The sequence below is a fragment of the Leucoraja erinacea genome, chromosome 21 (assembly GCF_028641065.1).
Source record: "Leucoraja erinacea ecotype New England chromosome 21, Leri_hhj_1, whole genome shotgun sequence".
In the NCBI taxonomy this organism is placed as follows: domain Eukaryota; kingdom Metazoa; phylum Chordata; class Chondrichthyes; order Rajiformes; family Rajidae; genus Leucoraja; species Leucoraja erinaceus.
In genome coordinates, this window is record NC_073397.1 from 17,981,912 (window position 1) to 18,005,639 (window position 23,728).

Here is a 23,728-nt window from a genome sequence, read left to right on the forward strand (position 1 = left end):
AGAATAAAAGGGCCTGCCTGCCTGCCTGCCTTTAATAAGGAGGTGCAAGGAATATCTTTAGGGTGGTGAATCTGTGGAATTCAATGTGGTTTTTTTAAAAGCAGAGATTGACAGATTCTCGATTAGTAAGGGTGTCAAAGGTTACGGGGAGAAGGCAGGAGAATGGAGTTGAGGGGTAAAGATGATTGAATGGCAAAGGAGACTTGATGGACCGAATGGCCTAATTCTGCTCCTAGAACTTATGAAGTTAGTACAGGAGTGATAGACACAACGTGCTGGAGTAACTCAGCGGGTCAGGCAGCATCTCTGGAGAAAGGGAATCGGTGATGTTTCCGGTGAGAACCCCAAACATCACCAATCCATTTTCTCCAGAGATGCTGCCTGACCTGGTGATTATCTTCGGTATAAATCAGCACCTGCAGGTCTTACCTACACAACAATAGGCCGTTATGGACTCCACTCTTCCCGTGTTGCCGGCCTTTTCCAACCTCCAGTTCTCCCGCCCACCTCTAACTCAAATTTCACCGTACCTTGAGGAGCTTTCACCGTACCTTAATTGGTACATGTGAAAATAAACTAACGTTGAAACCTTGGAATCTGCAGAAGGGTTCCGACCCGAAACGCCACCTTCTCCTTTTCCCTGGAGATGCTGCCTGACCCACTGAGTTTTACTCCAGCATTTTGTGTCCATCCTCGGTATAAACCAGCATCTGCAGTTCCTTCCTACACGCGAGTGATAGCTTTTGTTGTAAAGTTGTTTGGGGTATTGGAAGAAGTGCTATACAAATGTGGTTTCGGTAAAACAAAATGACTTGCCACAGCAAGAATCGACGGCTTGGTGATGTTCAAATTGGTCCATTCCACCCAATGATTTAGACCTTTGATGCAACTCCTCATACACTTCTGAAATAATCTAACCCTTGTGTTCAGCTTCCTGCATCCGTGTTAAAAACTTGGCGCACAAAGGCAGCTCCTGTTCTCTCTCCTCTGCTCTCAATTTGACCCATTTTCTCCTGCCTCTGTACTAACTTTGACAGATACATTTCAAAAGTCACTTGGGGCAGGTCACACCAGTGTGAGTGGAAGCGAGCATGGAACCAATCTGTTATAATAGAAGGAATACGTCAGCGTTATCCTCAGGGAACAGACCAACTACCAGATATGTTGCGAATGAGTTTGAGAGGGAGTAAAAGAGTGAGTGAGTGTGAGTTTGCGAGAGAGAAAGAAAATACTGGAGTGACTCAGTGGGTCTGTGAAGAGATCGCAAGGTCACAGGGAGAACATACAAACTCCGTACAGACAGCGCCCGCAGTCAGGATCGAACCCGGGTCTCTGGCGCCGTAGGCAGCAACTCTACAGCTGCGTCACTGTGTCTCCTCTTGGTGTCTGTTAGCTCTCCAATTTATCTCTCTTCCTAACTCCACGCAACCCTCCCCCAATTCCCCACCCTCTCTCTGTCTCCCCCTGTCCTTGTCCCCTGCCTCCTACTCCAATTCAGGTAGGTGTGTCTCTCTATCACACGCACACGCATTTGTAACAACATTTAAATGATCTGAATGGTCCGAAGAAGGTTCCCGACCCGAAACGTCACCTGCCTGACCCGCTGAGTTACTCCAGCACTTTTTCCTCTATCTTTGGTATAAATCAGCATCTGCAGTTCTTCGATTCAACGTTTAACAGATACACGGAGAGAAAACGTTAAGGGGAACATGGGCCAAACGTGGGCAGGTGGGACGTGTAGATGGGGCATCTTGGTCACTATGGGCAGGTTGGGTTGAAGAGCCTGTTTTTGTGCTGTATGACTCTATGACTTTCTCTCTCCCCTTCTCATGCATTATTCTCTCTCTTTTCTTGTCTATGTTAAGTTCTCACTCTCCCTCTTAGTTCCATTCTCTTCCCGTATATCTTTCTCCCTGTCTCGGGTAACTTCCCCTCCTGTCTCTCTCACCCTCACTCTCCACCCCCCTCGTCTCTCGTATTATTGTTTTCCCCCTTGTCTCCGTTAAAGCCCCCCCCCCCCCCCCCCTCTCCCCCCTCTCCCTCTCTCCCTACTTGTCTGTTAAGTTATCTTTCTAATTTCCTCTGTTAAGTCACCTCTCTCTCTCCCCCTCCCCCTCTCCTTGACTCTGGTATCCTCCCCTCTACCCCGCATCCTGGATCTGCTCCACCCGCCTGCACCTCCCTCTCTCCCTCGCTGGGAACCTCTGCCACAGTCCCATTGCTAGTTTGCGTGTGCCTGCCCCATGTCCTTGTTGACAGAGCGCGGGAGGGGAGGGGAGGGCGTGAGAAGGAACGCCGGTGAGAGCAGGTGGAAAGAAGGGCAAGACAAACAGAGAGAGAGAGATAGAGGCGCTGGGGAAGGGAGCCAGTGGAGAGGGAGCCGCCGCCGCGCAATGTCCCGGGACCAGCCGCTAGCCGACCCTCACGGCCGGTCACTCGCCGGTAAGTAGACCCGTAACTCGGACTGGAATACCGGCCCCTGGCCCGGGCTGTGGGTACCAGATGGACAAACTTTCAAAAAGAAAGTCCACGTTCTCCAGAGATGATGCCTGATCCGCTGAGTTACTCCAGGACCGTGTGTCTTTTTGTATCTAAACCAGCATTGTACCCCCTATATGCCACATCTCAGCTGGTCCCATTTGCATGTGTTTGGCCCATATCCCGCTAAATCCTTCCTATCCATGTACCTATCTTTTAAACGATTCATAGTCATGCAGCGCAGAAACAGGCCCTTCGGCCCAACTTGCCTAAGTCGACCAACAAGCCCCATCGACACCCGTCCCACCGGCCTCCGCGTGGCCCCTATCCCTCTAAATCCTTTCTAACCGTGTAATAGTATTTTAAATGGTGTTATTGTTCCTGCCTCAACTGCTGTGCCAGGTCTTTCCGTAAACCAATCGCAAACCAGCATCTGTAGTTCCTTGTTACTCCCATATGTCCCATCTAAACTACTCCCATCTGCCTGTGTCTGGCCCATATCCCTCCAAATCCTTCCTATCCATGTATCTGCCGTTTAAATGTGTAGAATCAGAGCCATACAGCCTGGAACAGGTCCTTCAGCCTAACTTGCCAACGCCGACCAAGGTCCCATCTACACGAGTCCCACCTGCCTGCATTTGGCCCATATCCCTCTAAACATTTGTCATTGTACCTGCCTCAACCACTTACTCTGGCAGGTGGTTCCATATACCCATTGTATGAGTCAGGTGGTGTGCACTTTCAAACTTCAGTACCTTCGGCACGGACTCGGTGGGCCGAAGGGCCTGTTTACACATGGTATCTCTAAAGTCTAATGACTGTACCACCCTTCTTTTTTTATAATTCTCTGCAGTAATTTCAACGTTTTATTCACCCTTATCTGCATAGCGGTGATGGTCTAAGTTCAAAGATATGCATGCTTTGAGGCTTTGAATAAGGGAACAACATTCAGACTGGAGGTAATGAAACAAGCCAAATTAAGCAAAGGGACAATAAGGAATATGAGACTGATCTCCCCACCATCAAAGAGTCGCTGCCTCAAAAAGGTAGCCAGTATCATTAGAGATCCACAACACCCTGACCATGCTTTCATTTCACTCCTGCCATCAGAACAAAAGTATAGGAGCCTGAAAACTGTAACGTCCAGGTTCAGGAGCAGCTTCTTCCCTGCAACCATCGGGCTAATAAACACTGCAACCTCCATATAGCCTCCGAACTAAATGAACTTGATGACATTAATTTTGACTTTTGCACTATTATTGTCTATTTTTTTGTCTGGCCGTTTTGTTTATATATACTGACGTTTTTTAGTTGTTTACTATGGGTTTTACGAAGTACTATGTTCACGTACCTGTTGTGCTGCTGCAAGTAAGGATTTCATTGCTCCGTTTTGGGACATATGACAATAAAACAGTCTTGACTCTTGAGGGGCAAGGTCTCTATTGACTAAAATTGATGCATCACATTGTCCACTGGATTAGGACAAGTGGGGTTGAGGTATAGGGAGAGGTTGGGCAGGCTATAACGTTATTCCTTGGATCACAGGAGGCTGAGGGGTGATCTTTTAGAGAGGTATAAATCATAGGGGGAATAGACAGGGTGAATGCAGAGTTTTTAATTCCCAAGGTAGGGGAATGAGGAAAACTAGGGAGCACAGATTTAAGGTGAGAGGGGGAAGATTTAATAGGAACCAGAGAGAGACAGTGGATGTATGGAACCAGCTGCCAGAGGAGGTAGTTGAGGCAGGTACTATAACAACATTTAACAGACACTTGGACAGGTACATAGATAGGACAGGTTTACATGGATATGGTCCACTTCCCCTTTCCCCTCTCCCATCAGGCAAGAGGCACAAACGTGTGTAAACGCACACCTCCAGATTCAAGGGCAGTTTCTTCCCAGCTGTTATCAGGGAACTGAGCCATCCTACCAACAGTCCTCGGCTACCATCTTCCTCATTGGAGACCCTCAGGCTATCTTTAATTGGCCTGTTTAATTAGACTTCGGTAGAGTCCAATCTTTAATTGGAATCTACCAAACCTTATCTTGCACTAAACGTTATTCCCGTTATTCCCTTTATCTGCACACTGTGAACGGCTCGATTGTATACATGTATAGTCTTTCTGCTGCCTGGTTAGCAGCAACAAAAACTTTACACTGTACCTCGGTACATTTGACAATAAACTAAACTCAGTCAGGTGGGACTAATGTAGATGGGGCACCTTGGTCAGCATTGGTAGGTAGAGCTGAAGCACCTGTTTCCTTGCTGTTTAACACCAGCACTTCCCTTGGAAGACCGTTCCAGCACTTACAGCCTTCTGATTAAAACCACTTGCCTTGTAAATCTCCTTTAAACTTTCCATCTCTCACTTTAAAACTATGCCTGTTAAAATTTTGACATTTCCATCCTGGGCAAAGTACTCTGACTGTCTACCCTATCTATGCCTCTGATAATTTAATCTACTTCTCTCAGGTCTCTGCTCATTCCAGAGAAAATAATCCAAGTTTGGCCATTTGATCCGATTGTAGTCTACTCCAGTATCTCACATAAATACAAATTTGGATCAAGATTATTGAGCACTAAGGTTTTAATGGTTGTTTATTAATATCAAGCTAAACTTACCTGCATCAAGAAGGATCAACTATTATGGGTAGATTAGTAGTTTGATATTGTAAGGAAGCCAGGTGGGCTCTCCAATAAATATGTTTAGTTTAATTTAGAGATACAGCACGTAAACAGGCCCTTTGGCCCACCAAGTCTGTTCTGACCAGCGATTCCTACACACTAACACTATCCTACACACATTAGGGACAATTTACAATCTTACCAAGCCAAATAGGCTACAAACCTGTACGTTTTTGGATTGTGGGTGGAAATCGGATATCCCGGAGAAAACCCACACACAGCTCACTTGGTTTTTGTACATGATTTTGATGGGAAAGGGGTTTTATTGGGTTGACATTGGAAGGGATTTGGCCCCTTTTTTGGGGGAAGCCAAGAAAATAGAATTACAATTCTATTAGCTCTGATCTTACTTAATGACAAAGCAACATCAAATGATTGTGTGGTCTGTTCCAGCTTCTATTTCCCACACTTTCATGAATTCATTGGAAATTTGGGCAGAGGGATGGCAGATGGACTTTGAGGTGTACGCTGGTGCACTGTGGTCAGATATAAGTGGAAAGTATAAGGAAAATGGCTGGACTCCTAGGAGCATTGATGTGCTAAGAATATCGAGGTGTTGGTCCAGAGCTCCCTGAAAGGTAGCAACACAAATAGATGTTGTTTCTTTCAATCAATCAAAAAGCTTACCTGTGCTGTTTCAAGTCTATTTACATTAGATATATGGTTGTGTGCAAATATTACAAATATCAACATCTTTATAAACTCCAGGATCTACATGTAGATTCACAATCGCCTGTGGGAACACTTGACATTTTAATTGCAAACCCTCCCAGACTGAGGTGCTGAGGTATTAACCGGATACAATTATCTTGAGATGAATTTACTTATGAATATGAATGGAAAATATGAATGGAAAAAATGTATCATGGAACTGATAAGGATAGGTTTCATGATGTTAAATTGGGCCTGGATTATATTTGTTCTTGGTCCAATTTTTCTTCCAGCTTTACTTTAGCTTACCTTAAGGGCCTGTCCCACCTAGGTGATTTTTTCGGCGGTTTTCTCGGCGACTGTCACAGTCATAGCGGGTCGCCTAAAAAGCGGCGACTGGACCCCCTCCCCACCCCACAACAATGTCTATGACAAGCTACAACAACCTACCACCTAGTCAACGTCAAGCTACGGCAAGCTACCAACAACCGGCGACCCATTAGGACGTCCACCTACGACCACACAGGCAACAACCCATGACAACCAAAGTCACCCTGCGTCCACCCGCAAAAAGCTACGATAAGCAACGGCCCTGTCGGCGACATCTGAAGACAATTCAGTCGCCGGTGTCTGGCGGCGGTTGACGGAGGCAGTCGCCAATGGAATTCACCGACGTCAGCACCCAGCGGCAACCAACGTCACCTGGTGACAACCTGCATCATCCTGGCGACAACCTATGATCTACAATTAACCTACAAACCTGCACATATTTGGAGTGTGGGAGGAAACCGGAGCACCCGGAGAAAACCCATGAGGTCACAGGGAGAACGTGCAAACTCTGTACAGACAGCACCCGTGGTCAGGATCGAACTGGGGTCTCTGGCAGTGTAAGGCAGCTACTCTACTGCTGCGACACTGTGCCGCCCAGCTTCTGCACCAATTTATCTAAAATCTACTCCTGGCCCCAAGTCCTTGTGTGAAATGTTGTTCAGTGAATGTGAGAAATCTGTTCATGTTTTACACATCCATCTCACTGCATCACCAACCCCAAATCCCACCTCGAGTCCCACCTCAGCAGGTCAGGCAGCATCTCTGGAGAACATGGAGACCCTTCTTCATACTCTAAATAAAGAACTGCAGATGCTGGTTAACACACAAAAGGATACAAAGTGCTGGAGCAACTCAGTGGGACGGGCAGCATCTCTGGAAAAAATGGACAGGTGATGTTTCAGGTCAAGAACCTTAATCAGACTAGAAGAGGAGAGATATGCTGCTTGACTCACTGAGTTACTCCAACACTTTGACTCGTGTTTTGTAAACCAGCATCTGCAGTTCCCCGTTTCAACATCAATGAGCGATTTAATTGAAATGGTCAAAGTCACGTTGTGCCTTCATAGAGATTCAGAGGTAGCGTTTTAAATGGCAGATGTGTCAATAATTAAACACAGCAGAATTAAAACTAATTGAGTGATCCAGGTAATCCAAATAGAGTTGGGGATTTTATAATCCATAATAAATGGATTAAGATAAATTAAAAATTGTTCCTAGTGTGTAGGATAGTGTAAGTGTGCGGGGGTCGCTAGTCAGCGCAGACTCGGTGGGCTGAAGGGCCCCGTTTCCTCATTGTATCTCTAAACTAAACCAATTACCGGGTTTGACTACATTTAACACAGCCGGATTGTTTCCTCAAAAGAACACCTCAAATATATTGGCGTTTCCAAAGCCCAAAGGCTGTGTGCAGTTCATAGCTTCTGGAGATGAATGAAAGCTTTGTGATCGCATCCGAAACAGTGACTGCCACCAAGTTCGGAAACAGAACTGAACTTGTGGTAGAAATTTTTACCACATGAACTGAACATTGTAACATGCTGCCTGTTTCCATTCATGATCTGAATGGCGTGTGGTCTGAGAGAAGGGGAAGGGTGTGGTGACAGGCGAGGATGGAGGGGTGGGATTCTTTGCTACTTACTATAAATTTACACAATCATCGCATCAGTACGAATATCCATGGACAAGGTTGGGCAAGATAGAATCCCAACGCTTGCAACCCTTGGAGTGCAGGAGGATGGCGGGTGATTTTATAGAGCTGTGTAAAATCATGAGAGGAATAGATAGGGCAAATGCACAGGCTTGTGCCCAGAGTAGGGGAATCAAGAACCAGAGGACATAGGTTTAAGGTGAGCGGGAAAAGATTTAATAGGTACCTGAGCGGTAACGTTATTACACAAAAGTGGTGGGTGATGGAACGAGCTACCAAAGGAGATAGTTGAGGCAGGTACTAGCATAACATTCAAGAGACATTTAGACAGACGGTAGACAAAAATGCTGGAGAAACTCAGCGGGTGAGGCAGCATTTATGGAGCGAAGGAAATAGGCAACGTTTTGGGTCGAAACCCTTCTTCACACCATTGTTCCATAAATGCTGCCTCACCCGCTGAATTTCTCTGCATTTTTGTCTACCTTCAATTTTCCAGCATTTGCAGTTCCTTCTTAAACGTTTAGACAGGCGGGATAGGTTTTGAGGGATATGGGTCAAGCACGGGTGATGGGATTAGTATAGATGGGGCATGTTGGTCAGCATGGGCAAGTTGTGCCTAAGGGCCTGTTTCAAGACTATATGCCTATGGCAAACACACATGCCTTTGTTAAACACGGATTGTTCTAGTTTCCCCATTATATGAAGGATGTGGAGGCTTTGGAAAAGGTGGAGAGTAGTTTTACCAGAATACCGCCTCACCCGTATCTACTCGCCAGTCTTTGTCCAGCCCCTCCTTCCTTCCAGCATTCTCCAACCCCACCCGTACAATGTGAAGAAGGATCCCAACCTGAAACGTCACCTATTCATGGTCTCCAGAGTTGTTGCCTGACACACTGGGTTACTCCAGAACTTTGTGTCTTTATCTGTGGAGGGAACGGCCTGGCGACATTTTGGGTCGAGACACTTCTTCAGACTGATTCCCTCCACAGATGCTACCTGATCTGTTGAGTTCCCCCAGCATTTTGTGTTTTCGCTCAAAACCTTTAATCCTCAATCTCCTAATTAAACCTTAAAAATCTATATCTAAAGAAATGCAAAATCCACCATGCAATGCGAGCTGAGCATTTAATCTTTTGTCAGCAGTTTAGTTCACAAGAGTATTATATTTCCTGTATCCATTAATCACTTGCAAGGCTTTACCCTACCCTTACATCTCCTTCAGCTTTCTCTCCCGAACTGAAGAGGGGTCCAGACTCAAAACATTGCCTGTCCATGTCCTCCTGAGATGCTGCCTGGCTAACTGAGTTACTCCAACACTTTGTGTTTTATGGACTCTGAGCATTAGCTAAAATTCTCCATCACAACGAGGGCTGTGCCTGAGGACTGAGATCTTGCCCAGGGCAAGTACAAGATCAAACATAGAATCAAAGCGAGCTACAGCAAGTAAACAGGCTCTTCACCCCACCAAGTCCACTTCGACCATCCACTAATAGAACATGAAACCATACATCTTCCTCTTCTCCCCTGTTCCGTCAGGCACGAGGTACAAAAGTTTGAAAATGAACATTTCCAGATTCAGGGAGTTGCTTCCCAGCTATTATAAGGCAATTGAACCAACCTCCCAATAACTAGAGAGAGGTCCTGACTTACCATCTACCTCATTGGAGACCCTCGGATGATTTTTAATCAGACTTTACTGGGCTTTATTTTGCACCAAACGTTATTCCCTTTATCCTGTATCTGGACACGGTAGGCGGCCTGATTGTAATCATGTGTAGTCTTTCCACTCACTGGATAGTATGCAACAGAAAAGCTTTTCATTGTACCTCAGTCCACGTGACAATAAACTAAACTGAACATCATTTATATGTTCTTGAATGCAGTTTTAATACAGAAGCCTAGAGAGATGGTGAACCGTTAGCACTGACTGTGCTAAGCATTTAACTTTGAAGCGTAATAAATACTGTAATAAATAAAGTATAAAACTTTGGATAGACCACATTTGGAGTATTGCGTGTAGTTCTGGTCGCTCCACTACAGGAAGGATGCGGGAACTAGGAGAGGATGTCGAAGAGTTTCACTACAATAGACCCAAAATGCCGGAGTAACTCAGCGGGACAGACAGCATCACTGGAAAGGGTGATGTTTCGGTCGAGACCCTGCTTCCAGACCTCCCGCTGAGTTACTCCAGTTTTTTGTGTCTATCTTTGGTATAAACCAGCATCTGCTGTTCCTTCCTGCACTGTTTCACTACAATATTGCCTTGATTGGAGTATTTTAGCTATAAGCAGAGTTTGAATGAAGTTGGATTGTTTTCTCTGGAGCCTTGGAGACTAAGTGAGACCTGATAGAAGTATATAAAATTATTATGGGCACAGATAGATTTGATAGTGAGCTTCCCCACGGTGGAAATGACAAATCCTACAGTGGGTTTGTAGGATTCAGATGAGAGGGGCGGAACAATTTTTCTTTACACAGAGAGTGGTGGGTGCCTAGAACACACTGGTGGAGGCATATACTATAGTGGTGTTTAAGTGGCTTTTGGATAGACACATGGATATGTAGGAAATGAGGCATATGGGTCATGTCCAGGCAGTGAAGAATGGTTTATTTTGGCATCATGTTCAGCACAGATATTTTGAGCCAAAGATCCTATTTATGTGCCATACTGTTTTATGTTCTTTATTCTAAGCTGTCCAGGTTTGTACTAATTTAAACCCCTAGAAGCTTTGAAATGCAAGATGTGGCCATCAAGATTAGATCCCCTGGTAGACCATTCAGAGGAAATATTGCAAAGAGAAAACAGCAATGGAATCATGACTTGCACCGATGTGTTGGGCCGAAGGGCCTATTCCTGTGCTGTACTGTTCTACAAATACTCTGGGACTATTCCAACTCTCGCCTCTGTTCCCACAAAACTGAGAGATAAGCAGATGGTTCAGAGGAGGTTTACAAGAATGAAAGAGGCAAAATGATGGAGTAGCTCAGCGGGACAAACATCATCTCAGGAGAGAAGGAATGGGTGACGTTTTGGGTCAGACCCTTCTTCAGGTTACTCAGAGTTATCCTACTTCTGAGTTACTCCAGCATTTTGTGTTTATCTTCGGTGTAAAACAGCACCTTCAGTTCCTCCCAACACACTGAGAGAGATGCTGCCTGACCCGCAGAGCTGCTCCATCGTTTTGCGTCTATCATTCTTGTAAACCTCCTCTCAACCCTCTCCAACGCCAGCCCGTCCTCCGCAGATGCGGCCCCAGATGAAAAGACTTTGGTTAAAGCAGATACTGTATCTCTCTATCTCCCTCCTTTCAATGCAGACCAGCCTGCGGACGAAGCAGAGGGACTCCGCGGGATATGCGGCTCTCTGGCGGGTAGTCAGCCGGCTCACCTGCTCCATCACGGGGCGCGGCGGGCTGCGTTGGAGTCGAGCAGGGAACCAGAGAGCGACCGCACCTTAGCCCGAACAGCCCAGTTCAACAGGTAATTTAACAGAGGGTTTGGGGAGTGGAGGAGAGAGGGGGGAGAGAAGAGAGGGGGAGAGAGAAGAGAGGGGGAAGAGAAGAGAGGGGGAAGAGAAGAGAGAGAGGGGAGGGGAGAGAGAGGGAGAGGGAGAAGAGAGAGAGAGGGGAAGAGAGAGAGAGGGGAAGAGGAGAGAGAGAGAGGGGAAGAGAGGAGGGGAAGAGGGGAAGGGAAGAGAGGGGAAGAGGGGGAAGAGAGAGGGAAGAGAAGAGAGGGGAAGAGAAGAGAGAAGAGAGGGGGAAGAGAAGAGAGGGGAAGAGAAGAGAGGGGAAGAGAAGAGAGGGAAGAGAGGGGAAGAGAAGAGAGGGGAAGAGGAGAGAGGGAAAGAGGAGAGAGGGGAAGAGGAGAGAGGGGAAGAGGAGAGAGGGGAAGAGATGAGACGACAGGAGAGGAGAGAAGAGAGGGGAGAGGAGAGTATGGAAAAGGGAGAAGAGAGAGGGAGGGAGCGGAGAGGGAAAGGAGAAGAGAGAGATGTGAGGAAAGGAGAGGATGGGAGAGGGAGAGGGAGGAGGAGGGGGGATATCAAAACCAGGTTACCTGCTTCCAACCTTTTTCAGCACAGCAAATCTTGCAGAAATCCAGCGAAATGCAAAGACTCAAGTGGATTCTGCCAGTAACACAAATTTAAAAAAAAACTCCTTTCTCCTCCCCCGCCAACGAGTCAAATAAATCTTCGGGATGGAGTGAACGAGTGGGAAAGGGGCGCAGGTTTTTAATACATTGCCCTGGCCCGGGCTAGATAAACCCCTCCCACAGGAATGCTGTGTCAGGTCAGGGATCAGAGGGACCGTGAATGAATGTGCGATTCAAACACTCTCCAGCTAACTTTAGACACTGTCTAAGAATTTATTTTTCGATGCATGGAGCTACAGAGAACTTCTCGGCAGGAATTAAATTCACCGACGTGTGTGTGTGTGTTTTTGGAACAGCGAAAGCAAGATATTGCAACAAAATATATATGTGTATATATACACATATATATTACTCCTTTGAGAAGTGTGGGGGGAAAGTCGTGTGAATGGGTTCATTTATGAGCCTAGGTATACACCTGGGGTTAACTATGTTGGCGAAGTGAAGTGTGGACGGCGCCGCCCCACAGCAATGCACGGAGTTTATACAGACTGAAGAAGGGTCCCCGATCCCAATCTCTCTTCCCTCCATAGATACTCAAACAAGGAACTGCAGAAGGGTGAAGTGTTCAGTCTGAAGAAGGGTTTCGGCCCGAAACGTCACCTATTTCCTTCGCTCCATAGATGCTGCTGCACCCGCTGAGTTTCTCCAGCATTTTTGTGTACCAAGGAACTGCAAATGCCGGTTTACAAAAGAAAGAAAAACGTCACGTCTCGCTTTTCTCCAGAGATGCTACCTGACCCTCTGAGTTACTCCAGGACTTGTTTCTCGATTGTCTGTCCATGTTCTCCACAGGTGCTGTCTGACCCGCTAGGTTCCTCCAGCACTTTGCGCTTTGCACAAGATTCCAGCATCTGAAGTTCTTTGTGCCATGAAAGTTTATTCCAACTCTTTGGAAGTGATTTTTTTTTTTTTTTTTTTTGCATAAAGATCATGGCCATGAACATTAGATAATCCGGGTTAGGGAGACGTGGGTTGCTAGTTTGACCAGAGGCAGGATGCTTCACAGTAAAGACAAAGTGCTGGAGTCAAATGAAACACAAAGTGCTGGAGGAACTCAATGGGTCAGGCAGCATCTGTGGAGGATAAAAGACCTTGCGACCACTTTTCAGACTTTAGACAGATGCTGCTTGGCCCGTTGAGGTCCTCCTGCACTTTGTGTTTTGCTCGTGATCCCAGCATCTGCAGTTCCTTGTGTCTCTAGACTTGGTCTGCACCAGATATGACTCCAAGTCCATTTTCTCAGCTCCGCTACCGGTAAGGAGGGGCCTTTAAATACCACTTTACCAGAGTCAGGCCCGTTCCAAAAACATGATGGAATGACCGAGGGCAGCACGCCCCTGAATAATGGGTCATTTGTTTTATTGGGCACTCTCTCTCTCTCTCTCTCTCTCTATCTATCTAATCCTGTGGGCGAACCATGATTGCATCACCTCACTTTCCCAACTCTGCATTCAAACCTGAGGGATGTGAAGTTGTCATAATTAGTGGCACAACCGGCACAGCCGCAGCATCACAGCACCAGAGATACCGGGTTCGATCCTGATGTGACCCGGGTTCGATCCTGACCTCAGGCACCGTCTGTGTGTTGAGTTTGCACATTCTCTCTGTGACCGTGTGGGTGTGGGTTTCCTCCGGGTGCCCTGGTTTCCTCCCACATCTCAAGGATGTGCGGGGTTTGCAGGTTAATTGGCCCTCTGCAAATTACCCCGTGTGTGTAGGGAGTGGATGTGAAAGTGGGGCAGCATAGAACGAGTGTGAACGGGTGATCAGTGGCCCCCATTTTGCTTCCACCTGTTGCTGCACCCCAACATCTCCAGTCACCAATCCCCCGAATCAGTGCATTGTCTGCATTGTAATCTTGCCCTTTTGTTTATTGAAGCTGTGATTTTCAGTGATGTTTTGAAATGTGCGTTCTTGCCAAGAGTCAATGCGTTAGCTCTTCATTGCTATCATCCTTTCGTTACTCTCAGTCTCTTTGCTGATTTTTTATTTCACCCACACAAACACCACTAACATTTTCACTCGCAGCTAACTCAATAACGGTGCTCCATTCTGCCCACACCACACCTCGCTGTCCAAATTCTGGGCAGCACTCAATACAAAGTTTTTCATTGTATCTTGGTGCATGTGACAAAAAGAAACCAATACTAACTACACAATTAGAGCAGTCTAGGTGAACGTATCGCTGAATGCTTGCGCTCGGTCCGCCAAGGCCCGCTAAATCTCCTGGTTGCTAGAGTTGCTGCCTTACAGCGCCAGAGACCCGGGTTCGATCCTGACTACGGGTCCTATATGTACAGAGTTTGTACCTTCTTCCCGTGATCGCGTGGGTTTTCCCCGGGTGTTCCAGTTGTCCCCAGTGTGTAGTATGTGCTAGTGTATGGGGTGATAGCTGATCTGCGCAAACTCAGTGGGCCGCAGGGCCTATATCCACGCTGTATCTCTAACATTAAACTAAACTTCCCTTCCCATTCCCACACTGTCCATTCTGTCCTGGGCCTCCTCCATTCCCACAGTGAGGCCACAGGACAACCAGAGGAACTGCATCTCATATTACGCTTGGGTTGCTTACAACTTAATTGAATTCTTCAATTTCAACTAACCCCCCACCCCCCACATCCTATCCAATGAGCTAAACTAAACTAAACAATCCACTCCAATGCACACACATTTCTCCCACCCCCTACCCAGGTTTGGTGCTGGGCCCGTTACTGTTTGTCATCTATATCAATGATTTGGATAAGAACATACAGGACAAGTTTGCTGATGATACAAAAGTGGGTGGTTTTGCAGATAGTGAAGATGGTTGTGAAACATTGCAGCAGGATCTTGATCGATTGGCCAGGTGGGCTGAGGAATGGGTGATGGAATTTAATACGGAGAAATGTCAGGTGTTGCATTTTGGGGAGGAATGGGCAGGACCTGCATGGTGAATGGTAGGGCTCCTGGGAGTGCAGTTGCTTGGTTCCTTGAAGGTGCAGTGGCAGGTAGATCACGTGGTCAAAAAGGCTTTTTGTACCATTGGCCTTCATCAGTCAGAGTATTGAGTATAGAAGGTGGGAGATCATGTTGCAGTTGTATAAGACGTTGGTGAGGTCGTGAGTATTGTGGTTAGGGCTCCTGGGAGTGTTGTCAAGCTGGAAAGGGTACAGAGGGATTTACGAGGATTTTGCAGTTGAGGGTTCCTTGAAGGTGCAGTGGAGAGGTAGATCGGCTGGTCAACTCTGCTTTTTGTACCAGGGGGGCATCAGGGGGGTGATCTTATAGTGGTGAGTGATATAGAAGGAGGGAGATCATGTTGCAGTTTCCTTGAAGACGTGGTGATCACATTTAGAGTATTGTGTTCAGTTCCTTTGGCACCATGTTATAGGAAAGTTGTTGTCAAGCTGGAAAGGGTACAGAGAGAAGATTTACCAAATAGAGGATTTTGCCAGGACTAGAATGGTCTGAGCTCTAGGGAGAGGTTGAGTGGGCTGGGACTCTATTCCTCTGGAGCCCAGGAGGATGAGGGGTGACCTGTAGAGGTGTTTAAAATGATGAGAGGGATAGATCAGAGTAGATGGACAGACAGAGTAGGGAAGAATCAAACAAGAGGAGATGACATAGGCTTAAGGTGAAGGGGGAAAAAGTTTATAAGAATCTGAGTGGTAATTTCTTCACGCAGAGAGTTGTGGGGGTATGGAATGAGCTCCCAGTGGAAGTGGTGGAGGTAGGTTCATTGGTATCATTTAAAAATAAATTGTATAAGCATATGGATGAGAATGGAATGGAGGGTTTCGAGTGCAGGCAGGTGGGATATGGGAAAAAAATTTGGGCGGGTGGTACAAGTGTAGTTGGAGATGGCCTGTTCCGTAATTGTTATATGGGTTATATAGTTGAGAGGTGAATCTAGTACAAGAGGACATAGGCTTAAGGTGAAGGGGAAAAACTTTAATAAGAATCTGAGTGGTAATTTCTTCACACAAAGGGTTGTGGGGTTATGGAACAAGCTGCCAGAGGAGGAGCTATCCCAACATTTAAGAAACAGTTAGACAGATACATGGTTTTGAGGGATATGGGCCAAATGTGGGCGGGTGGTACAAGTGTAGTTGGAACATGTTGGGTGGTGTGGGTTAGTTGGACTGAAGGGCCTGTTTCCATGCTGTATCACTCTATGACTCCATGACCCACTGAGTCAACGCTGATCATTGATCATCCGTTCACACTAGCTCTATGTTATCCCACTTTCGCCTTCACTCCCTAACCACTAGGAAGCAATTCACATGGGGCAAATTAATCTACAAACCTACAAATCTTTGGGATGTGGGAGGAAACCGGAGCACCTGGAGGAACCCCAGACCCCCCGCGGTCACGGACAATGTGCAAGCTCCACACAGACAGCACTCGAGGTCAGAATTGATCCCTGGTCTCTGGCGCTGTACAGCAACGGCCCTATCAGCTGCACCACTGTGACGCCCTTAGAGGGTGTGAGTGGATGGCTGAGACTGGGAATCTTTGGTGTCTGCAGCTATCAGTCGCACTGTCATTGCATTCTACCTTAGGTCTAGCGCGGATCATCCCACGGTGACACACGAGGTGATTTACAAATACCTGCAACGGCAGCTGGACCAGACCGTGTTGATTCTTCACGCCAAAGTTGCCCAGAAGTCGTATGGGAATGAAAAGAGGTAAGTAGTTCCAACAGTAGGTCTTCGATCTGTGCTCTTTCCAATCTCCCTTGGAAGCATTTCCTCCACATAGTCATACAGCATGAAAACAGGCCCTTCAGCCCAACTTGCCCATGCTGAACAAATTGCCCCATCTACACTAGTTCCACCTTGGCCCTTATCCTATCCATGTACCTGTCCAAATGTTTTTTAAACATTGTGATAGTACCTTCCTCAGCTACCTCCTCCGGTAGCTAATTCCATACACCTACCACTGTCTGTATAAAAAAGTTTCCCCTCGGATTCCTGTTCTCCGGAGATGCTGCCTGATCTGCTGAGTTACTCCAGCACTTTGTGTCCTTAGAAAAATAATAAAGCTTTTTTGTTGCATACTATCCAGTCAGTGAAAAGAATGTACATGATTACAATCAAGCCGTCCACAGTGTACAGATACAGGATAAAGGGTACAGTTTATAATTTAGTGGAAGTTGAAGTCTAGTAACGTCCAATTAAAGATAGTTTGAAGGTCTCCAATGAGGTAGGTGGTAGTTCTGACCGCTCTCTAATTGGTGATAAAATGGTTCAGTTGCTTGATAACAGCTGGGAAGAAACTGTCCCTGAATCTGGAGGTGTGCATTTTCACACTTGTATACCTCTTGCCGGTTGGGAGAGGGGAGAAGAGGGAGTGACCGGGCTGAGACTGGTCCTTGATAATCAACTGGTGGCCTTGTCAAGGCAGCATGAATTAACGGGAGTTCCACCTTGACTTTACTGATGGCTGGTTTTCCTCTGTAATCTTGTTTTAGATTTTTCTGCCCCCCGCCATCTGTCTACCTGACTGGCCCAGGATGGAGACTAAAACACGAGCGGCTGAAATGTAAGATGCCTGAACATTGACGATGTTGTTCACTGAGTAACAATGTTATATTTGGAGGGAGTCTATTCCTTGGGATCTGTGCACAATGACAACACATCAGTTCAGTGGATTTGTAACTTTTTTTAGTCAATGCTTCAAGTGACGAGGCAAAGATCTCCACTTGCTTACTATGACGTTGAAGGTGCGGCACAGGCATAGCAGTTGAGTTGCTGCCTCACAGGGCCAGAGACCCAGGTTCGATCCAGACCTCGGGTGCTGTCTGTATGGAGTTTTTACGTTTTCCCTGTGACCGTGTGGGTTTTCTCCTGGTGCTCCGGTTTCCTCCCACATTCCAAAGACGTGCAGGTTTGTTGGTTATCGGGCCTGTCCCGCTGAGTTACTCCAGCATTTTGTGTCTACCTTCGATTTAAACCAGCATCTGTAGTTCTTTCCTACACATTTTTGTTGGTTAATTGGTCACTGTAAATTGTCCCTAGAGTGTAGGACAGAGGTAGTGTACAGATGATCGTTGGCCAGCGGTAACTTGACGGGCCGAAGGGACTGTTTCCACACAGTATCTCCAAACAAAGTGCTGGAGTAACTCAGCAGGTCAGACTGCACCTCTGATGAACATGGATAGGTGACGTTTAGGATCGGGACCCTTCTTCAAATTGATTGTAGTGAGTTGGGAAAGAAAGCTTGGAGAGGCAGGACACAAAGCCTGGCAGGTAATAGGTGGTCTCAGGCGGGCGGGGGGGCAGGTGAAATGTCAGATAAAGTCCAGCCATTTGCTTATAAAACACTCCCTCCCCGGCACTGATCTATCACCCACCACTCTTTGTATTATCCCTCCTCTCTTCTCGCTTTCAACATCCCCCTACCCCTCCCGCCTACAATCAGTCTGTGGAAGGGTCCCAACCCGAAACGTCACCTATCCAAATTTTAGTCATAGGGTCTTACAGCGTGAAAACAGCCCCTTCAGCCCGCTTTGCCCACACTGGTCAACATGTCCCATCTACACTAGTCCCACCCGCTTGCATTTGGCCCATATCCCTCCAAACCTACCCTATCCATGTACCTATCTAAATGTTTCTTAAGCATTGCGATAGTACCTGTCTCAACAATCACCTCCGGCAGGTTGTTCCATACATCCACCACCCTTTGGGTAAAACAGTTACTCCTCAGGTTCCCATTAAATCTTTCCACTCTCACCTTAAAAGTATGTCCACTGGTTCTCGATTCCCCAACTCTGGGCAAGAGACTGTGCATCTGCCCTGTTGTGATTTTGCACACCTCTATAAGATCATCCCTCATCCTCCTGTGCTCCAATGAATAAAGACCTGGTTTGCTCATCCTCTCCCTGTAGCTCAGCCCCTCAAGTCCTCGCAACATCCTCATAAATCTTCTCTGCATCCGTTTCAACTTGACAACATCTTTCCTTTAACATGGTGCCCGGAACGGAACACAATGCTCTAAATATGGCCGCACCAATTTCTTCTCCAGAGATGCTGTCTGACCTGCTGAGTTACTCCAGTATTTTGTGTCCTTTTGCTTCTTATCCTCCTTGTCCCCACCATTAAGGTGAAGACCGACAACACGTAAGGCAATTCTGAATCAATGTACAGGTATTCCAATCCTTGCGCTCCACCACATCCCGTTTATTCCCAATGTACAGAATTCCCAAAACAGGCATGAAATGCCTCTCAGTCATTTGCCTTGAGCAAATCTGTGTCCACAAATCAGAGGCATCTCCCTGCCAAACTTAACATGGAGGGAACATGATGGTTTAGGAGCTTCGTGGCTTTGGACTGGAGTCCGAGACTCTGCCAGCTTTCTGTGAATTGAATCTCTGAATGAGCTATTAAGTGTACTGGGCAGTGAGGTTTGCACCCAAGGGTTAGTGGAATTTTGCACCAGGATTATCACAGACCAAGGATAACATTTCTTGGCAGTGCAAGTGTGTTTTTAAATCAGGGCTAGTCTATGTGTAGATTCAAGTCACAGGACCAGACAAGATAGAAAGACAGCAACAGTTTGGACCGTGTTGTCACTGGTCACTTTAATAATGGCTACAGAGACGATAGGTACGCAAGGTGCTGGAGTAATCCCCCTGTCCCACTTAGGAAACCTGAACGGAAACCTCTGGAGACTTTGTGCCCCGCCCAAGGTTTCCGTGCGGCTCCCGGAGGTTTTTGTCAGTCTCCCTACCTGCTTCCACTACCTGCAACCTCCGGCAACCACCTGCAACCTCTGGGAACCACACACGGAAACCTTGGGTGGGGCGCAAAGTCTCCAGAGGTTTCCGTTCAGGTTTCCTAAGTGGGACAGGGGCATTACTCAGCGGGCCAGGAACAGTTAAAGGCGGCACGGTGGTGCAGCGGTGGGCCAAATACGGGCAAGTGGAACTAGTGCAGATGGGCAAGTTGGGCTGAAGAACCTATTCCCATGCTGTATGACTATGAATCTATATAATATAATTTGCTTCCCTCAGGCATGGTCTGGTTTGTTTGGCTTTTACATCAGCAGCAGGTAGAACAGGCTAGGAGCCTCTTTAACAAAAACAATATTTTGAGGGGTGGCATATTGGTCGGGAATCCCTGTGCTATTTTCCATTTGCTGATGCATCCATTAATCCACAAACTACCTCACCTGCATCTCTTCCCGGGCTCAGTGGAAAAGGGACCAAATTGCTTGTGGTCCCCAGTACTGAAGAAACCATGCGAAAATGCCAAGCAGTGGCCTGCTACGTCTTTGAAGGTATAAAGTTTAGCTTGGATCTCTGGAGGTGCGACCTGATTTTCAAACACTCCCACTCACTGGCCATGGGCCGTTTGCCAATTCAAAGAAGACTTGACAATGAATGTCGATCATTCTTTGGCTTAGTTTAGTTTAATTTAGACACTGCGCAAAAACAGGCCCTTTGGCACACCGAGTCCACAATGGCCAGCAATCCACGAACACTAACACTATCCTACACACTCTAGGAACAATTTACATCTTTACTGATCCAATTAGCCACAAACCTGTAAATCTTTGGTAAATACTGAGTGAATTTTTCAATTCCTTTACCGGGAGCTATAAGGAGCTGGTTGGGGATTGGGGATGATCAGCCATGATCACATTGAATGGCAGTGCTGACTGGAAGGGCCGAATGGACTACTCCTGCACCTATTGTCTATTGAGCCTCAGCCCTGAATTCACTCAGAGATTTTGCCCGTACACTGCCATATTTTTAGTTTAGTTTAGTTGATTATTGTCACATGTACCGAGATACAGTGAAAAGCATTTTTATTGCGTGCTGTCCTGTCAGTGAAAAGACTCTACATCATTACAACCAAGCTGTCCGCAGTGTACCGATACAGGATAAAGGGAATAACATTTATTGTAAGGTAAATTCCAGTAAAGTCGGATTAAAGATATTTTGATGTGCTCCAATGAGGTAGATGGGATGTCAGGACCGCTCTCTAGTTGGTGATGGGATGGTTCAGTTGCCTGATAACAGCTGGGAAGAAACTGTCCCTGAATCTGGAGGTGTGCGTTTTCACACTTCTGTACAGCTTGCCTGATGGGAAGGGGAGAAGAGAGAGTGATCGGGGTGAAACTCATCCTAGATTATGCTGGTGGCATCTCTCTCTCTCTCTCTCTCTCTCTCTCTCTCTCTCTCTCCTTTAGCCCAGCCTGGTCCACTGGTGATGTTATCGATAACACGGCAGTAGCGACACAGTGGTGCAGTGGGTAGTGCCGCTGCCTCACCGTGCCAGAGAGCCGGGTTCAATCCTGACCTCGGGTGCCGTCTGTGGGGAGTTACCTCACCCATCCATGTTCTCCAGAGATGCTGACTGACCCAGTGATTTACTTCAACACTGTGTTTTTGTGTAAACCAGCATCTGCAGTTCTGTATCTTCAATGGGCAAAATATTATCCACTTATCCCGTGAGCACTGACACCCATTTTAGTGTCATGGAATCATACAGTGGAAACATGCTCTTTGGCCCAACTTGCCCACTCCATCCAATATATGCGATCTACAGGTACATTAATCCCACCTGCCTGCATTTGGCCCATATCCCTCTAAACCTAAGCAATCCATATACCTGCCCCAATGTTTCTTAAACATTGTGATAATATATGCCTCAACTACCTCCTCCGGCAACTCGTTCCATACATCTACCACCCTTTGTGTAAAAATGTTGCCCCTCAGGTTCCTATTAACTCTTTCCCTCCTCATGTAAACCTATGTCCTCTGGTTCTTGATTCCCCTACTGTGGGTAAAAGACATTTACCCTATCTACTCCTCTCACGATCTCATACACCTCTATAAGATCACCTCTCATTCTCCAGCACTCCAAGGAATAAAGTCCAAACCTGCTCTCTCTCGCCTCGAATCCTGGCAACATCCTCATAAATCTTCTCTGCACCCTTCCAGCTTAACATGTTGTTAATCTTTCATAAGACAGAGTGACCAAAAGTGAACACAATACTCTAAATGTGACCTCACCAATGCCTTGTACAACTGTAACAAGACCTCCCAACTTCATTACTCAATATTCTGATGAAGGCCAATATGCTGAAAGCCTTCTTGACCACCCTATCTAATTTCAGACTTTAGACTTTCGAGATGCAGTGTAGAAACAGGCCCTTTGGCCCATCGAGTCCTTGCTGGATAGCAATCATAGACCCGGTTCGCTAGCTGTATCCTACACACTAGGGACAATTTACAATTTTACCAAAGGCAATTAAGCTACAAAACTCTACGTCTTGGGCGTACGGGAGGAATCCAGAGCGCCCAGATAAAACCCTCATGGTCACGGGGAGAAGGTACAAACTCCCAACAGACAGCATCTGTAGACAGGTCTCTAGCTCTGTGAGGCAGCAGCTTTACTACTATGCTGCCCTGTAATGCCACTTTCAAGAAACTGTATCTGTTTTTGTTTCAGCCTGGGGTCTCAGTGAATCGAACTGCAGACTCTCTGGTTACATGGGCCTGGATAATGTGGCGACTACTCAAGGAGATGCATTGAAGGTCAGCTTTGAAGAACTGCCTGACACACAGGTAATAATGACAGCAGATTAGCCCGTGTTAGCTCTAGCTTAGTGGATGCTGGTGTTGCCGTCGGCTCAGGTCCTCACAGCACAGCAGGTAGAGTTGCTGCTGCAGAGTGGCAGAGACCCAGGTTCGATCCTGACCTCAGGCGCTCTCGCCATGGAAGTTGTACGTTGTCCCTATGACAGTGTGAGTGTGGGTTTCTTCTGGGTGATCTGATTTCCTCTCACATCCCAAAGTCGTGTGGGTTTGTAGGATGATTGGCCTCAGTAAAATCGCCTCTCGTGTGTGTCGGGAGTGGATGCGAAAGTGGGATAACATAGATCCAGTGTGAACAGGTGATTGATGGTCAGTGTGGACCTGATGGGCCGAAGGGCCTGTTTTCACGCTGTATCTTTAAACCAAAACAATGAAGGAGTCCCACATGGTGTTTAGAGACGTGCGGGTTTGTAGGTTAGTTGTCTCAGCAAAATCACCTCTAGTGTGTGTGTGGGGAGTGGATGAGAAAGTGGGGCAACATAGAACCTATGGAATGGGTGATCAATAGTCAGCGTGAACTCGGTGGCTTCCATGCTAAAACTCTAAGCAAAAACCTCTTCAAGGAGGAATTCTGCCCTGATGAGCTCTGGACTTCAGACTCACCAATGTGGTTGCCTCTTAAATGCCTGATCAGTTCAAGGTGAATGGTGTGTGGACCATGTGGGCAACAGGGTCATTAGAACCGGGCTTGTGATGATTCACTCATCTACTCTCTGTCCTTGCAGAAGTTCGGCTGCGCCAAAGCATTGTACGTCTCCGACGCTGAAAAACGCAAACACTTTCGCATCGTCTTGCGTCTCTTCCTCGGCAACGGGCAAGAAGTCGGTACCTTCTACAGCAAACTCATCAAGATCATTTCAAAACCTTCCCAGAAAAAGCAGTCCATTAAGAATGCCGAGTGTAAGTATTACTTGAGAAGTGGGCCACATTTAGATTAGTTTAGTTTATAGTCACATGCCCTGAGGTACAGAGAAAAACTTTTTTGCAGCGTGCTATCCAGTCAGCGGAAAGACTATACATGATTACAATTGAGCCGTAAAAGGGCTTGATTGTAATGAATGATTGCAGATTCACTTCTGTGGCCCCTACTCAAAGAGTCGCCTGGCTTCTAAACCTTTCCGATTTCATAAAGAGCATTAATCAAAGGAAAAACATTAACGCAAGACAGTGGGGGTGACTTTACTTCCTCCTTCATCCA

The 23,728-nt window shown here is 46.7% G+C and overlaps 2 protein-coding genes across 2 annotated transcripts in view; one reads left to right on the plus strand and one right to left on the minus strand.

Annotated features, from left to right (window-relative positions):
• matn4 (matrilin 4) overlaps positions 1-12,014 on the minus strand; it is a 40,128-nt gene extending 28,114 nt beyond the window's left edge. The window contains exon 1 of the mRNA XM_055652277.1: positions 11,850-12,014. The gene's annotated coding sequence lies outside the window, so the exon portion shown is untranslated. The remainder of the gene's footprint in view (positions 1-11,849) is intronic.
• Positions 2,272-23,728, plus strand: part of rbpjl (recombination signal binding protein for immunoglobulin kappa J region-like) — a 33,142-nt gene continuing 11,685 nt past the window's right edge. Inside the window, exons 1-6 of the mRNA XM_055652276.1 lie at positions 2,272-2,442; positions 11,111-11,273; positions 16,487-16,612; positions 17,398-17,468; positions 22,385-22,500; positions 23,256-23,430. Coding sequence (XP_055508251.1) covers positions 2,394-2,442; positions 11,111-11,273; positions 16,487-16,612; positions 17,398-17,468; positions 22,385-22,500; positions 23,256-23,430 — 700 coding nt within the window. The 5' untranslated portion in view covers positions 2,272-2,393. The remainder of the gene's footprint in view (positions 2,443-11,110; positions 11,274-16,486; positions 16,613-17,397; positions 17,469-22,384; positions 22,501-23,255; positions 23,431-23,728) is intronic.